Source organism: Triturus cristatus, chromosome 2_1, assembly GCF_964204655.1.
Source record: "Triturus cristatus chromosome 2_1, aTriCri1.1, whole genome shotgun sequence".
Taxonomy (NCBI): domain Eukaryota; kingdom Metazoa; phylum Chordata; class Amphibia; order Caudata; family Salamandridae; genus Triturus; species Triturus cristatus.
This window is the reverse complement of record NC_140581.1, coordinates 1,176,259,660-1,176,277,901: the sequence shown is the minus strand read 5'-3', so window position 1 is coordinate 1,176,277,901 and position 18,242 is coordinate 1,176,259,660. Positions and strand designations below refer to the sequence as shown.

At 49.3% G+C, this 18,242-nt stretch overlaps 1 protein-coding gene across 3 annotated transcripts in view; it reads right to left on the bottom strand.

The window, feature by feature from the left end:
• Window positions 1–18,242, bottom strand: part of GAK (cyclin G associated kinase) — a 1,898,577-nt gene that overhangs the window by 227,947 nt on the left and 1,652,388 nt on the right. For all 3 annotated transcript variants that reach the window (XM_085636622.1, XM_085636624.1, XM_085636623.1), the window contains one exon: window positions 11,550–11,801. In XM_085636622.1, coding sequence (XP_085492748.1) covers window positions 11,550–11,801 — 252 coding nt within the window. The remainder of the gene's footprint in view (window positions 1–11,549; window positions 11,802–18,242) is intronic.

Below are 18,242 nucleotides of genomic sequence, written 5' to 3'. Positions count from 1 at the left end.
TTGATGGTGTGGTCTTTTCTGACAGCCTCACTGTCCATCAGCAACAGGACTGCAGGCAAGTTCTGCAATCCTACAGACATATGTTCTCTCTGACCCCAAGTCAGACAAACTGGTGCACCCATGAGGTGGACACTGGTGACAGTCTGCCTGTGAAGAGTAAGATCTACAGGCAACCTGACCATGTCAGGGACTGCATAAAGATTGAGGTACAAAAGATGTTGGAGCTGGGAGTCATTGAACCTTCAAAGAGCCCTTGGGCTAGTCCTGTAGTTCTTGTGCCAAAACCTCACACCCAAGATGGTAAGAGAGAGGTGAGGTTTTGCGTGGATTACAGAGGTCTCAATGCTGTCACTAGGACAGATGCCCACCCAATACCTAGGGCAGATGAGCTCATTGACAGATTGGCAGCTGCCAAGTTTTTGAGTACATTTGACCTGAAAGCAGGCTACTGCCAAATCAGACTAGCTGAGAGTGCAAAGGCCAAAACTGCTTTCTCAACCCCAGGAGGAGATTATCAATTTGTGGTAATGCCCTTTGGCTTGAAGAATGCACCTGCCACTTTCCAAAGGTTGGTGAATCAAGTCCTTACAGGCCTGGATGACTACTGTGCAGCTTATCTTGATGATATTGCTGTCTTTAGCTCCACCTGGGAGGATCACCTGGTCCACCTGAGGAATGTTTTAGAGGCCCTGCAAAAGGCAGGCCTCACTATCAAGGCCACTAAGTGGCAGATAGGGCAGAGCAAGGTTGTGTACCTGGGCCACCTAGTAGGTGGGGGTCAGGTTCAACCACTGGAGAGCAAGATCCAGACCATAAAGAACTGGACTCCTCCAATTACCCAGACTCAGGTCAGAGCTTTCTTGGGCCTGACTGGGTACTACAGAACGTTTGTTAAGAACTATGGGTCCATTGTGACACCACTTAATGACTTGACCTCTAAGAACATGCCAAAGAAAGTTCAGTGGACAGTAAGCTGTCAGAAAGCATTTGATGACCTGAAGCAGGCCATGTGCACTGCACCTATTCTGAAAAGTCCAGACTACTCCAAAGAGTTCATTGTCCAGACAGATGCTTCTGAGTTGGGTGTGGGAGCTGTTCTTTCACAACTGAATATAGATGGTCAAGACCAGCCCATTGCTTTTATTAGTAGAAGGCTGACCCCTAGAGAGAAACGTTGGTCAGCTATTTAGAGGGAGGCCTTTGCTGTGGTTTGGGCCCTGAAGAAGCTGAGGCCATACCTGTTTGGCACTCACTTCAAGATTCAGACAGACCATAAGCCCCTCTTGTGGCTAAATCAGACGAAGGGTGAAAATCCCAAACTTCTTAGGTGGTCCATTTCCCTACAGGGGATGGACTTCACAGTGGAACATAGACCTGGGACTGACCATGCCAATGCAGATGGACTCTCCAGATATTTCCACTTAGAACATGAAGACTCAACTGGCGAAGGTTAGTTTAATGTCCCTAAGTTTGGGGGGGTGGGGGGGTTGTGTAGGAAAGTAGGGTCTGCTTTCTATGTTCACCCCCACTTTTTGCTTTTGCTTCACTGGTTTTCGACTTAGATGTGGCTGTGGGCCTGCTAATCAGACCCACAGCCCAGCTGTTCTCTCACTAAATTCATACTATGTACTTTAGGTACATAACCCAATTGGTAAGGATCACCTTATAGGTCCCTGTACAGTGTACCTTAGGTACCCATGGGCCTAGGTGAACCCTTGGCCTACCAGGGGCTGCAGCATGTATTATGCCACCCCTGGCTGGCCTTCCATTATGACACAACTGGCTGATCACTCAGCTGGGGCAAGGTTGTGTAATCACCCCTTGCTTAGGCATAGTATTCCTATGCCTACCTTATATATAGACACATGGGTAACCTATCAGTCACTCCTATGGCAGGCCTTAACAATCCTGAAGGCAAAGTGCTTGGTAACATTTGAGATGGTGCTCTAGCATGAGCTGAGCCTGTCTGCAGCTTCCGGAACCATGTCCTTATAGCTGTTCTATGATATTGACTACCATATACTCTTAAAGTGCCTTATAATCCTCGTGGTTATGGTAACTATGGTTTGGCTTTATCGAAACATGTCGTGTAAGGTGTCTAACACTGTGGAATACTAACACCACACCGTTCCTGGTGGTGAGGATAGTATTCCCCCCTTCTAGAGGGAGAAGACATGTTAAAATCAAACTACCCGATTAAAGTTAACCAGAGCCCCAGCATCACAAAATGGATGCTGCTGCCACAGACACAAGTCTGACCTCCTGTTGCTGGGAGTCCTTCCAGCAAGGGAGGCTTGGACAATAGGTTTCCTGCCTTGGGAGGTGCTAGCACCACCATAGACAGGACTTAGTGTATTGGGGCAGGGAGGGATGAATGAAATGAGACACTGCCTGGGGCACACAAGGTGCCCCAGGCAGTGTCTCACTTTCAAAAGGCAGTCGTCGAGATAGGGGAAGACTGAAACCCCTGATCTGCGCAGATGAGCTGTGACCACCGCCATCACCTTCGTGAACATCCGGGGGGCGCTGGTAAGGCCGAAAGTGAGCATGGTGAATTGAAAGTGCTCGTGGCCCACCGTGAACCGTAGGCAACGCCGGTGGGCTGGCAGGATGGGGATATGAAAATAAGCATCCTGCAAGTCCAACACTGCCAGCCAGTCTTGCGGGTCTAGAGTAGACAAGACCTGAGCTAGCCTGAGCATCTTGAACTTCTCCTTCCGGAGGAAGCGATTGATGTTCTGGAGGTCTAAGATAGGGCGCAGACCTTTGTCCTTCTTTGGAACCAAGAAGTAGTGGGAGTAACAACCACAACCTACTTCTGGCGTCGAAACGCGCTCGATGGCCCCGTTGAACAAGAGGGCGTAACTTCCTGCTGGAGAAGTGCCAAGTGTTCCCCCGACATGCGGTGGTACTGAGGTGGCATGGCTGGAGAGATAGATTCGAAAGGGAGGGAGTAGCCCCTGCGGACTATTTGCAGAACCCACCTGTCCGAGGTTATGGAGCACCAGTGGGGAAGGTGATGGCGAATCCTGCCACCCACTGGCGTCAGGTGGGCCTGAAACACCGGACTAGGAAGGTTTAGAGGCAGCGGTGGCAGGGGAGGTGGTGGACTGACACTTCCGCTGTCCCCGGGATCCACCACGGCGGGTCCCACGTCCGTGCTGAGAAGGTGGCTGCGCAGACTTGCAGGTCTGAAAAGAAAGCACCTGGGCGCCCAGACCTTGAAAGGACCGAAAAGCGGACCCCGAGGAAGTACGCGTGGTAGCGAGACCCAAGGACTGGGCCGTAGTGTTCCAGGTTGCTATCTGCCGTATCACCAAAGAGGCGTGTACCGTCAAAAGGCATGTCCAACAGGGTGTTCTGGACATTCCCAGAGAAGTCAGTAGTGCGGAGCCAAGCATAACGATGGAGCGCCACAGTTGTGGAAAGTGCCCTAGCGAGAGAATCGGCCGTGTCAAGCCCACAACGAATAGTACATTTTGCACCATCTCTCCCTTCGGCAATGGCTTGGGAGAGAACCGCCCGCGCTTCTACAGGGCACTGAGGTAGCACCTGTGCCACAGTGTCCCACACTGAATGGGAATAGCGGCCTAGCAGGCATGCAGTATTCACCGCCCGCAACCCAGAGCTGGCAGATGTGAAAATAATTTCCCCAAATTGCTCCAGTTCCCTAGATTCTTTGTCCGGAGGAGCAGAAGGGAACGCACTTGGCAAGGCAGAAAGCCTGGACAACCAGACTCTCAGGCGTCGGGTGTTGTGTGAGAAAGCTGGGGTCGCCTGGCGCAGGGCGATGGGGGCGCGCCACACCCTTGTCTACAGGGACTCCTGTGTTTGGTTTAATCCAGGTGCCTAACAGGATGTCATTAAGCGCCTCATTGAAGGGCAGTAATGGTTCCGCAGAGGAGGACTGCGGTTTCAGGACCTCCATCAGGAGATTGGTCCTGAGAGGTACAGAAGGGAGCTTGAGGTTAAGAGCCTCAGCAGCCTGACGTAAAACCACCGAAAAAGTCCCAACCTCCTCTGTGGCCATGGAAGAAGGGGACAGAGTGCAGGGTGAGCAGAGAAATCCAGATCCACTGGACCCTCCACATCGCCTTCCCACTCAGGCTCATCCTCGCATTGAACTGCAAGAGGGTTCTCAGCCCCCCCAGTATTCCCCTTCGTCCACCGGTTGCTGAAGGGGTCGGTAAGGACGAGGTGCCCTGGGAAACAGGATAAACTTCCCCCCAACAAATGGAATGGGAGGGTAAGATACCAGTCCTGGGTGTGGCGCTGACGCCGGACGGCGCCGCACCAAGCACCGGCGCCAAGGTTGGAGTCGGCACCGGCGCTGAAGCCGGTGCCCGGCCCGAGGCCGGGGCTGGCGGTGCCGCAGGGTATGGTGCCGGCATAGCCGGGGCCAGAGGCGGAGGCACGTGGGCCAACCCCTCCAACAGATCCACGGGGCCCGAAGGCTCTCCAGAGGGACCCGTCGGGGCAAACAAATGGCGCAAGGCCGACATAAAGGCTTGCACCTTGTCCGAAGTGGCGTGCGGCTCCTAAAAGGGAGGGTAGACCGCAGGCAACAACGGAGGCTCCAACGGAGCCACGGGGGAGGTACTGCCCGCCCCCTCCACCGCGACCGGTGAGGGGTAGAAGAAGAGCAACAACGATTCTTCGACTTTTTATGGCGCCGAGACTTACCTGTCCCCGATTCTGATGAGCGATGCTGATGGCTCCGCGACCGGTCCCTTGACCTCCCACGGGATATGGACCTTGATCGGTACGGAACCGATTGCCAGACCAACAACTTCCGGGAACGCTCCCGCAAAGCTTTCGCGCCGTGGCCCGGCAATCGGGGCACGCCTCGGGGTCATGGGTGTGCCCCAAGCAGAAGAGACAAATGTCGTGAGGGTCCGACAACGACATGTTGCGGCGGCAGGCCCTACAGGACTTAAACCCGGGCATCTCTATTGCACCAGGAGTCAAGCACACGACAAAAGAAGTTGTTAGAAACCAAGTTAAACTTTTAACTAGGGGTACCGCTCTCTCTCGGATCTGCGTGGAAAAAGAAAGAACTGACGTCAGCGAGTGTGGACGCGTCTCAAGTAGCTCCGACAACGTCATCTCGGCGGCTACGACGCCAGCGACGTACGCGGAGCCGTATGACGACACCTACCGACGCGCAGGGGTACTGCTGACGAAAACTTTCTGGATCCAGTCTGACGCCTGGGAATATTCTAAGGTAAGAAATCTATCACTAACGTGTCTCTTTCAGATGTCACTCCAAGGAGCAGCTTTGTATCCAAAAAGAATGCATACAAAATAGTTTACCATATTTAATACACATTTGACTTGGCACCTATAAAACAATGTATCTTAAGGGTGCGTGGCCTGACCGAGGACCAAAATGGAGGCTTGATCTGGGAGCTCCTGAGTAGCCACGCTTTCTTAACTGCCTAGCTGCGTTCCATCGCGACGATCAGTACCACTGTGTGCTGCAGCGACTGCCAGAGGCTCCGAGGCATGTGCGGAGTGTGGCAGGGCTGGTGAGGGTGCCGTTGACTCCTGAGTGCGGCCCTGCGATGGCCGAAGCCAGACGCGGCCCTGGATGCCCCACAATGTCAGGGGTCGCAGGTGAGCCTGAGGGTGCGGCTGCTGCCGCAAGGCGAGGCTGCCAAGAAAATCAAGGCCGGAATGTGGCGTTGGACCCTCGAGCTTTTAGACATCCCACCCCTGGCCGCAGCGGTGGGTTGTTGTATACTTGATCTATGCTATGCGGGCATGGAGCCTGTTGCAAAAAAGCTGCATGGATGACCTTGGAGAGTCAGCTGCGGCGGCTGTGGTACCACGGAGCATTGCTGCTCAGCACGCTCTCTTTGTCTACTAGGGAAATGAGAAATACTGCGGCCTGAAGATTGTTTTAACGCCACTGCAGTCCAGCCGGCCTGCTCTCTGCGTGGGTGGGAGGTAGTCAGTGCACCTCATATAATTTCAGCATTCACATTCGCTTACTGGCCAAATACCACTTCGCTAGCGGTGCCCCCCACTTCACCCTCCGGGGGCTTAATCCATCGCTCTTTACACTCCTGGCCTCTACAATATCCAATATGAGTCGCGGGGACCCTAGACAGCGGCAGCTCACTTTTTACACCACCAAAACCCCCAGATGGAAAGGCAGTGACGAGGCACCTTGTGGGAACCCTCCGGACCCTACAGACACCCCAGACTCTGAACAGTCCCCCGTGGAAGGTGCAACGGCCATAATAGCAGAATTACGCATGGGCTTCAAAGCCATTGACGCGCGATTCGATAATCTGGTTGCCCGTCTTGATACTATAAATGGCCGATTGGAACAGCACGATACATTGCATTGATACAGCAGAGCAACGCGTCTCTCAGATGGAGGATGCACAAACAGTTATTGCCAAACTTCTTGACCGCACAGAACGCCTCCTCAAAACAACAGCGGTGAAGGCTGAGGATTTGGAGGCGAGGTCGCGACACAACAATCTCCGAATAGCTGGCGTGGCTGAGACTACTAACATGGGCCCCTTGGAAACATATGTGGAACGGCTTCTGGTTGAGCTCTTCGGCAGAGACAATTTTTCCACCACATATGATGTGGAGCGAGCCCACAAAACCCTGGCCCCATATATCTGCTCCTGGTGCTCCCCCGCACCTTTTCATAGCGCGGCTACTCAATTATTGTGACCGGGACGTCGCCTTACGCAAGGCCGGAGAGGTGGAAGACCCACAGTTTCAGGGGATGTTGCTGTCCCTTTATCCGGACTTTACGCCGGTAGTGCAGGAGGCCAGATGTACATTCCAGGATATCAAGCGAACTCTGAAAGGAGAAAATATTCGCAATGCTATGTTATATCCGGTTGGCTTCAGCATTCAAACTATTGGCAAAACCTCTATTTTTGATACACCTGCAGATGCGGCTGAGTTCTGGAGACGTTAGAATTCGGCTAGAGGCCCTTCCCCTGGAAAATAACTCTCTATTCCCTGCTGTTAGGAAAAAACCAGACTGGCGGGCTTCTCGTAAGTGCAGCAGGTTAAACAGGCGCGGAAACATAGCCATACTGGAGGCTGATGGGACCTGATAATTTCTTCTCTCCTTTTTTCATCTATATTATTATGGGTGTCAAAATTGCTGTCCTTCTCTTTGTCAAGTGCAGTTACATATATTTTGTGTACTATCAATGTCAATCTCAGTGGTCTGCTCGGGGCGTTGCTGCCCCCCTAGGAGATCTCCTAACCGTTATTGTTTACTTTTTTGTGAATTATGATATTGTGGGATTCACCGGATACAGATTGGGTGGTTATCTGATGTGGGTGGTGGGGGTGGTCTGGGAGTACATGTTGCATGGTTTGAAGTTAGTTTGTAATTTTCATGTTATCATTCTGTGCACTAGCTTGCTGCTTAGCCCCACATACATGGGCACTTTAGTCCACATGCTACTACTACTGCTGTAGGAGGCCCGGGGAGAGTAGTGGGGGAATTGGAGCTGCGATACATGACATGGAATGTGAGGGGTCTATCGAACTGACGTAAGGGGAGGCAGGTCTTTGCCTATTTGGTTAGACACAAAATACATATAGCCTTCCTGCAAAAGACCCACTACGCCCGACCTCGGACAATCGATTTGCCACTGCCTGGGGCTTCAATAGGTGTTCTGCCAGCTACAGCACCTATTCCCGTGGAGTCTGTGTCCTGATTCAAAATACGTTGCCCTTTACGACCCAGACAGTGACTGGGGACCCCGAGGGAAGATACTTGCTGGTGGCGGTGTGCTTGTGCACAAAGCGGATACTAATAATCAATGTGTATGTCCCGAACGTGGACGCGCGTGGCTTCTTTGCTAAAATCTCCACGCATATTTATAGCATACCAATTGACTCCATTATATTTGCAGGTGACTTTAACCTTACACTACAGCCCGCTTCAGATACTACAGGCAATGGTCATTTTACAAAACCATGTTCTACAGAGGAGCTTGAGACCTTACTGCACACATATTTATTGGCCAATGCCTGGCGACATCGGCATACTACTGACAAGGGTTTCTTTTTCTATTCTGCGTCACATACGTGGTCTCGTATAGATACATAACCCCAGATCACAATGCAAGAGTCAGAATATTTGCCCCGTACCCTGTAAGACCATTCACCAGTATTATTATTGATGACTTTACCTAACACTGCGCGTCCCTACAGATCCTGGGTACTGTGCCTCGCTACTCCACTTTGTGGAAGGCCTTCAGAGTATACATTCGGGGATTTTGTATAGCCAAGCAGGGTGGGGTTCTGCGCTGCATCCGCCGGAATCTTGACACTACTGAGCAGGAGCTGTGGATTTCGATGCCCGGGTGCTGGAGGGGGCCACTCCTCCCCCGTTGCATCAGCGCGCGAAGATACTGGGCTACTTTCAGGAATTTGCCGCTCGCAAAACCGCCTATTTGGGGAAAAATGCATGCGCTCGTGTGTACGGTGAGGGAGAGAGATCAGAGCGCACCCTGGCCCGGCTGCTTGCCTCTCGACAACACACCACGTACATTACTCAAAATCAAGCAGAGGATAACACCTCAGTAACGCAGAGCGCTGACATCCTTTCCACCTTCTTGTCATATTATACTCTGCTATACACTACACGCTCCCTACTGACTGGCGGGCCCGCTCCGATTATTTAGAGGAGATTGCTATGGTGTGGATTGAGGAAGGGCAGCGACAATTTTTGGCTACGCCTATTGTCGCGTATGAGATAACCGATGCCATTGACAGCCTGGATGGCTCCCGTGCCCCTGGCACGGATGGTATTACAGGCGTATTTGATCAAACATACAAAACTCTTTTAGTCATGCATCTTCTGAAGGCAGAGGCATTGGACTCAGTCAAGCTCCCTCCTACTATGCGAGAAGCTGTCGTAACTCTGCTCCTTAAACCGGGCAAATCACCTGATAGATGTGCTTCATATAGGCCTCTATCGCTTTTAAACCAAGACTACAAGATATTGGCGAAGGTATTCGCAGCGCCCATATCACTTTTAATCGGTCAGATCATCTCCCCTCTTCAATCAGGCTTCGTCCTGAATTGATCTACCTCTGCAAATCTGTGCAAGCTATTTGCGTTTATTAATCAGGTTGACCGGCTAGCTCCGCTGCAGCGATATTGTTGGACGCCAAAAAGGTGTTTGACTCTTTGGAGTGACCTTCCATTCATGTAGCACTTAGTAAATTGAGCTTCCCAAATGATTTCTGCACCCTTATACGACTTCTTTACACTAACCCTGTTGCTCAACTCAGAGTCAATTGGGAACTCTTGGATCAATTACCCCTGTCACGCAGCACCAGGCAGGGGTGTCCACTCTCGCCCCTACTATTCATCATTGCGATGGACCCACTGGTGCGTCACTTTCAGGAGCAGCCCCTTCAGCACGGGCTTGGATTTCATTGGGTCCTCTTCTGGCCTCCTTATAGGCGGACGATATCCTTTTATTTGTGCAGGAGCCTGCTACAAATCTCTCTCTGATTATTCGGGAGGTGGTGTGTTTTGTCACTTTTCTGGTCTAGTTATCAATTGGACTAAGTCTGAGATCTTTCCCATGACGGACACTACCCTTCCATTCGTGCTGGACTTCCCCCCCCCTGCGCTGGTGCAATGACCCACCTATCCTGGCATTTTTTTCACATCGCACAGCATCGAAAGTAATCTGCCTTAATTATGGCCCAGACACAGATCGTCTCACGACACAGATCCAACACTGGCTAGCGCTCCCATTATCGATCGCTGGCAGAATTGCGATTATTAAGATGGTGGTTCTGCCCCGGTTCTTATACCTGTTTTCAAACATCCCCATCCCACTCACAGCAACTTTTTTTAATACCCTTCGAAGCATGCTAATACGGTTGGTTTAGGCTGGGGGACAGATTCGGGTGGGGTTGCAGAGGCTCACTCAGTCCTCTGCACGGGGGTTTCGGAGTGCCTGACTTCTACCTATACTATCTAGTCGCACAGGCGTACTATGCTTATTTTTCGTACCACTCAGATTCTTGAAGCCCAAACTTTTGCAGGCTCGCTCCTATGCTCATTCCACTATTCTCCTGCATGGTCTCCCGAGAACCGCAGCAGAGATTCACACATTACAAACTACATGCTGGGCTTGGGAGTGACTTCGTAAATATCTGAAAGCTGACTATTTGTACTCTCCGCATTTACCAATTCTTGAAAACACCTGGTTGTCCCCGACCATGGAAACCCTGACACAGCGTGCGCTTACCTGCTGTCGGCTTTGAACCATTGGAGATGTGTTTCGGGCAGCCAGATGTGCTCAGTTACAGATTTGATAGAGGGTCACGATATATCCATTTTGGACCGATATCTTGTGCATAGGACTCAGGCCTCGATGGCTGCTGCAATATGGCACTTGACAGTGGAGCCCCCCACGTTTCCCCCTCTCTCTACAATAATCACGTCGCCCGACAGCACACACCTAGTCTCCAGACTGTAGCATCTTGCACAGTCACTTCGTTCGAAAGTGGGTGGGAGGGTGCGGGGTTTGGGAGAGGGACTTAGAACACCCTTTGACAGACAAGACACTGGTGTATTGTTGTGGGCAGATCTAAGAAGCACAAGCTCCAGCACTTTAAATACATACATAGGGTCTATGTCACTCCCACACTTCTCGCAAAAATGGATCGTACAAAGCCAGACAATTGCCAGAGGTGTGCGATGGCGCACGCGTATTTCATACACTTGGCGTGGAATTGCCCCCCTGTGCTAGCATTCTGGGAGGCTGTGTTTGGACACTTGACATCGATGGTTGAGGCTGAGCTGAATCCCTCCCCGCTGCTTGCACTGCTGGGGTATGTTCGACAACTGGGGGCTGGGATTCTACGCATTGCTGCAATTACTCTGGTAATAGCCAGGAGGCAGATTTCCCTACACTGGGGCGGGTCCGCACCACCAACAGCGAAGGCTTGGCTAAGAGACTTAATGTATTCCAATACCACCAGCGATACCTACGAGGCCCTATTACCTCGCGCTTCGCGGCCAAAGAACATTTAGCAGCTGCTCTGCTCTTACTTGTTGCTCCACCCAGAACTCACTGAGTGAGTTGCACTTAATTGCAAAAATAGACGCTATGTCAGCTAGCTGGTTATTACAAATGGAACTACTAATATCTATCAATCAATGTATGTACCTGCATTTTTATTTGGTTACCACTGTTATATGCGCCACTCTTATTTTGCATGTCATTCCACATGCCAGCACTCTGTTGACACGCTCTGTATGTTACGCATTGTGGCATTGGTTTTCTTTTGGAAAAATGCAATAAAAACAAGTTGAAAAAATACAATGCGTCTTAATTGCTGAATACTATACATAATTACCTCAACATTGCAAATGTGATAACAGTATTAGCAAGGCAAAAATGATAACCAACTAATATACAACCAATATACCTAATTTGCAAGACGGAACTAATCACATCCTTTACTTGTCCACATTCCATCCCACTAAAGTTTACTCTGATTTTAGCATTTGAAAAAGGCTTCACAACTTACCAAAACTTGGCGTTCGGATTCCCCTCTCCTCTCGCCCACCAATTACACTGAAGTTCACTTTGTAATTGGATTTTCCCGGAGTTGCAGGTTTAGGTGGTGGTGGTATTTTTGGTGGTACTGATTTGGACTGTGAATTCCATGCCTGTCTTGCATTTTGTGGTGCGCTAACTTGCCACGTTTTCTCAACTTTGTGATGAGGTGCAGATTTTTCTCTGAAACCATCAGCTGGGAATCGAGGTGTAGTGCTAGCACCTAGAATATTACAAATATTGCATTAGCTAATCTGTTGAGAAAGGTTCATCGATGACTTTTTTGATACCAATAAGTCCGTTAGAACATGAACCCCTACCTAAAATAAGGCGCATGTTCTGATGTCAGCAAATCATTTTGAACATAGCTACTGTAAATAACATTTTGTCAAGGTCTCCAGATTCTCCCCTGACAGCAGTAATATCAGATGAAATGCCACTGACTAACCCAGAAGTATTAGAATGTGGCATTGTGAGGAGAGATACGGTAATGAATAACTTGTAGGAAAGTAAATGGAAGAAGTGTAATTCTGAGAGTGAAGAATTTACTGGAAGAAAGGTGTCTGATTAGTAGGAAAAAGTGGCATTTGAGAGTGTATCAAGTGTATGGGGCCTAACTGCTTGTAAAGGGGCAAACATTGTCGAGGTACGTATGTAGGTAGAAGGCAGCTCCGATACTGTTAGTGATAAGCTACTCAAACAGAAGTAAAGAAGGTCCTAGAGGTGAAAGAACACCTATGTCATTTTCAAAAATAGGATTATTTACGTTTAGGGTCAAATCTTGACTCAAATAACACAAGCGAATATTATAAGACATAATAAATATTCAAGTTATCTCTTCATCAGTTCCTTATACAAAGTCTCCACTGCTTGAGGAGTTGTAGCTCAAAGTTTATGACACACTTCTATGGATAAATGCCCTAATTTTCCTCTAATGTCAATGTGACAAAATCAGCTGTTTTATATTCCATTTCCATATTGCGATTTTAAATGTAGAAACATTTAGATCGTATTCATCCTCACACGCTCTGATGCTCCTACACTGTCAAAATTCATATGGGGCTACATTTAACAGTTGTATATAGGCCATTGATCACTAGTCCTTAAGTGCTTATCAGAAACAAAAAAGTAGTTAACGGAAGGGTGCTTTAATTTTAGGTCAGATGAAACAATCTTACAATCTTGTTCCTTGCAAAACACATGCCTATTCTGTAAGAATTCATTTCTTTCACTCCCTCACATTTTTCAGCCCCAAGTCAAAGGTACAAATGAATGGCAACTTTTGGCTTCTGAGAAAGGAGACAACAAGGGCATCCCACACAAGGAGAGATATTAATCTCAATCACTTTCGTATATTTTCTACTCAGGGCAATTCTGCCATAAAGTCCCAAATATATAAAAGCACCTTTAGTAATGATCTTTTCTTTTGGATTCTCTGTGCAGATTCCTCACCTGTAGAATCCTCTGCAGGACCGAACTCGATTAAGAAAATCTGAAACTGCTATCCCACACCAGAAGGGATGCCACAGCTCCAACCCTTCTCCCATTCCTACCCAGACATGACATCATCCCTGTACGCTGTCAGCACTCACCCTTTTCCCTTAGAAGACGAGACTGACAAAACTGACTGGAATGCAGAGCAGAAACTCAGTTAGAACCTTATTCGCATGCCAAACTACTGTTCAGAATACAGAGGTGAGTTTGTTGGTGAGAAATCTGTAGGGAGCTAGAGTATCCAATAGACAGATCATTCCATAGAGAAAAAATTTATTCTTCTTATAAATACTTCTACATCAGGTTGCTCATCTCTAGAATCAATGCCAAAGAGATAACCCATGGGAGTTGGGTATGCAAAGAGAAATCATCAAGTAGCCTTGCCACAGAAACACTAAGTGTTGACGCTTACAGATCTTAGGGAAAAGGCAGTAATTTCAGGAAACCTCCATGTCACAAATTTTCTGATGTCCTGGACAAAAATAATCCTAGACAGCATTAAAGAAATGGTCTTTACCCATGTCAAATTTGCCCAACACACTCACTGACACTTTTTGACAAATAGAAGACAAGGCTGCAGGAAAATAGTACATTTTATGCTGCACTGCCTCTTCCATCTAGGAACAGCCAGCGTATCAAAAGAGAAAACAAAATATCAATGCAAAACGAACAAGTTACTTACCTTCGGTAATGATATACCTGTAAGAAACATTAGTTAGTAATAGATTCCTTACCTTAGAATTATCCCCAGGCAAGAGACTGGATCCGAAAAGTTTTCGTCAGCAGTACCCCTGCGCGTCGGAAGGTGTCGTCGTGCGGCTCCGTGTCTGTCGTTCGCGTCGTGGTCGCCGAGATGACGTCGTGGCGGCTACTTAGACGCCGCCCTTGTGCGCTGACGTCAGTTCTGTACACGACTTTCCGCGCCAGGAACTCAGAGCCATGCAATATACTGACCACTGGTGCATTGAAACTAGGGTCCTGCAAAGGGATGACCTTAACCCTAGAAATCAGTTCGCAGAACGGGGAGGATGGGTGGGGCGGTAAGGAATCTATCACTCACTAATGTTTCTTACAGATATATTGTTACCGATGGTAATAACTTGTTGCCAGAGAATAACAGGCTTTAATACACAAGATGACCCATCGGGAGAAAGTCCGCTTGTGTACGGCCCGACCTTTTTTGGCGCCTACGTAGCCAACAAAGAGCTTGTCATCCACCCGGAACTGTTGTGTGCGATTCAGGTAAAATGAGAGCGCACGTTTTGGGGCCAGTCGGTGGAGACTCTCTTCCTCTCTGGAAGGATGCGGAGGCAGAAAAAAGGTGGGCAAAGTGATGGTTTGCCGGATGTGAAAAGCAGTGACAACCTTTGGCAGAAGGGATGGACGTGTTTTGAGCACAACCATGTCCGGATGGACAGATAGAAAAGGAGGCTTACAAGAAAGAGGCTGGAGCTCACTCTCGCCTAGCGGAGGTTATGGCAACCAGGAAAGCAGTCTTCAGAGTTAAGAGACCCAGAGGACAATTATGAAGAGGCTCAAAGGGAGCGCACATCAAGTATGTAAGAACCAGGTTTAAGTCCCACTGTGGCATCACAAAAGGAATAGGAGGGAAAAGGTGAGGAATGCCTTTGAGGAATCTATTTACAACAAGGGACTTGAAAAGAGGGGGCTGATCAGGAAGCCTAAGAAAGGCTGAAATAGCAGAAAGATAGCCCTTCATAGTGCCCAGAGCAGAGCCCTGCTGGGCCAAAGAAAGAAGGAACAGTAGTACTTCTGAAAGAGGGGCAGAAAAGGGATCCACAGCCTATGCTGTGCACCATGCCACAAACTTCTTCAACCTGCAGGCGTATACCAACTTAGTGGAGGGACACCTGGCTGCCAGAATGAAATCACAGACGTCAGGAGGCAAGTCGAAAGGAATCAACTGCTGCCGCTCAATCTCCACGCAAGGATGTGGAGACTGGACAGGTTCGGGTGGAGGACCGTCCACTGTTGCTGCAACAGAAGATCCTGCCGAAGAGGCAGTCGGATCGGGGAATCGATGGTCATACTGAGTAGCTGGGGATACCTAACTCTTCGAGCCCAGTTCGGAGCCACAAGAATGACTTTGGCCCGGTCGCGCCAAATCTTCTTCAGCACTCTGGGCAGAAGTGGTGTAGGCGGAAAGGCGTACAACAGACCGCAACTCCACTCGCGACAAAAAGCGACGCCGAGCGAGTGCCGCCTTAGAGATTCCAATGCACAGAACTGCAGACATTGCGTGTTCTCTTCGGTGGCGAATAGATCTAACCAAGGCTCTCCCCACTGTTGAAAGATACCTTGCGCCACCTCTGAGGGAAGACGCCATTCGTGATCCATCATGCACCGGCGGCTGAGTTTGTCCGCCCTGGCTTTCAGTGAACCTGCCAGGTGTTGAACCATCACAGAAATGCCCTGGTATTCCAGCCATGTCCAGAGGCGCAGGGCCGTTTGTTGCAGTACCACATGGCGGTGGTGTTGTCTGTGAACACCTGCACTAATCTCCCCTTGAAAGAGGGAAGGAATGCCTTCAGTGCAGGTCGGATCGCCCGGAGCTCCAAAAGGTTGATAGGAGCCTGGACTCCGCCAGAGACCAGAGGCCTCTGATCTCCGCCTCTCCCATGTGGCTGCCCCATTCCAGGAGGGACGCATCGTCACAACTGTGTGCTCTGGTTGGGTAAGGGCAAGGGATCTGCCATTGACCCAATGCTGGTTCGTGAGCCACCACTGAAATTGTTGTGCAGTGCCCTCCGAGATCTGGACGTAATCGGACGTGATGCTGCGCCCATTGGAACTTCAGGTCCCACTGCAGATCCTGCATATGTCATCTGGCATGATCGACCAGAAGGATGCAGGAATCCATGAGGACCAGCAGCCTCAGGGTCATCCTGACCGAAACCCAGGATAGACGCTGAAAGATCGGAATCAGAGCCTGAATATCCTGGACTCGCCGTTCGGGAGGATAGACCCGAAAGTGCGTGGTATCTTTGAATGGCTCCGATGAAGAGGAGCTTCAAGGAGGCAATCAGGTGCGACTTTGGCACATTGATGGAGAACCCCACCAAATGCAGGAGGTCGGCCGTAGTCTGGAGGTGGGAGACTACTGTCCGGGATGAGCCCGCCTTCAACAGCCAGTCGTCGAGATAGGGGAAAAGAACCTGTGCCGGGAGCAATGGTGTAAAGACTTCCTCAAAAAGAAGGAATTCAAATGACAAATACCAGACTGAGATTGAGACCTCTTCCATCTTGTTTACTGGGAAAATTGGCAGTTTGAGCCCTAACCTGTCTCATAGAAAGAAGAGGACCACTGCTGTCGCTCTTGGCAGCAGCTCTATCCTCCACATCTTCCATAGCCAGGGAAAGGCTGAGATGACTGTTGTCCAGTTTGAGAAGCCTGGAATTCTCAGGTAGCCTTTGGATTTTCCATACTGCCATTAGGACTGTCAAGCAGGAGAGACCAAATCAAGAAAAGTTTTGCACCCTTGTTCTACGGTTAAATTTGTGTTTTTCATCATAGCCGCGGGTGCAATCAAAGGGTATATCCATCACATTTGTCTGAATGCCTTCTCAGAAAAAACTGGACAGCATCTAAGTGTGTCTATGAATGGTTATAGACAGACTTGGCTACATAATCCATGAAATCAAGAATAGATGTAAGAATTTGCTTGGTGGCATCAAACCCATCCCAAGCCACTTTAGCAATATGGCCTTTCAGGTGGCTCAGATGAAGCAGAACCACTGTCCGCGTCATTTCCAAAAAGGCATGGGAGAAATGTGCCAACAGGAACATGGCATTTCACGAACAAAGAAACAAACTCTCTGAGCAAAACACTATCTTTTCAATTTCCATTTGAACCGGGTTGGAATGGCTTCAGGAGCATCAACAGTGTTCGACTGATGTAGGGGATGAGGCCACTAGCACTAACAGCATCAATGCACACCACAGAGAACTGGGAACATGGCCAACAAGGCCTAGGTAAAAGCTATCACTTCAGTGATGTATGAGGAGCTAGAAAAGCAGAAGAGGCCTGGGAGCACCAGAAGTGAGGCTGTTCTCTGATGCCTGGTGGATGTCCTTCAGGACATGAAACAATTTCTAAAATGTATTCAAGGTTAGTTTAGGGAGTTGGTCAGCCGATCAGACTACCTGCCCCATGAACAGGAGTGACATAAAAAGAAAGATATGGCCACAACCATACCTTGACTTGGAGATGTGTGCAGGAGCCATTCCCCAAGGACAGATGTCCTGGATCTCCAAAATGGATCTCCGAGCATGGCAGGAGCAAAAGCATTTAGGTTTTGACCATTTCCGGGCTGACATTTCTCCGTAAAGAGCACAGTGACTAACATTTGAAATGGAAATTCAACAGAGAGCACGTATAGGTTCCAGCCGCATGGCACAAGAAGAGCGAACTGCAGAACGAGGCAAGAGAGGTGCAGAAAGAAAAGAATGAGGTGACGAAAGAAGAGTGTCGTGCAGAAAGAGGCAAGAGAGGTGCAGAAAGAAGAGTGAGGTGCAGGAAGAGGCAAGAGGGTAGTGAAGAAAGAGGCAAGTGGGGTACAGAAAGATGCAAGTGAGAAGCTGAAAGAAGAGAGTGAGGTGCAGAAAGAAGAGATTGAGGTGCAGAAAGACTCAAGAGAGGTACAGAAAGAGGCAAGAGAGGAGCAAAAAGAGGCTAGAGAGGAGCAAAAAGAGGCTAGAGAGGAGCAAAAAGAGACTAGAGAGGAGCAAAAAGAGGCTAGAGAGGTGCAGAATGAAGAGAGTGAGGTGCAGAATGAAGAGAGTGAGCTGCAGAAAGAGGCAAGAGAGGTACAGGAAGAAGCGAGGGAGGTGCAGAAAGGAGAGGGAGGTACAGAAAGAGACAAGTGAGTTCAGAAAGAGGCAAATGAGGTGCAGAAAGAGGCTAGGGAGATGACAAAAAAAGAAGGTGAGGTGCATAAAAATTAAAGTGAGGCGCAGAAAGAGGCAAGAGGCGCAGAAAGGAGAGAGTCAGGTGCAGAAAGGAGAGAGTCAGGTGCAGAAAGAGGCAAGAGAGGTGCAGAAAAAAGAGGGTGACTCACAGAAAGTAGAGAATGATGTGCAGAAAGAGGCATGAGATGCAGAAAGAAAAGAGTGAGGTGCAAAAAGAGGCAAGAAAGGTGGCGAAAGAAG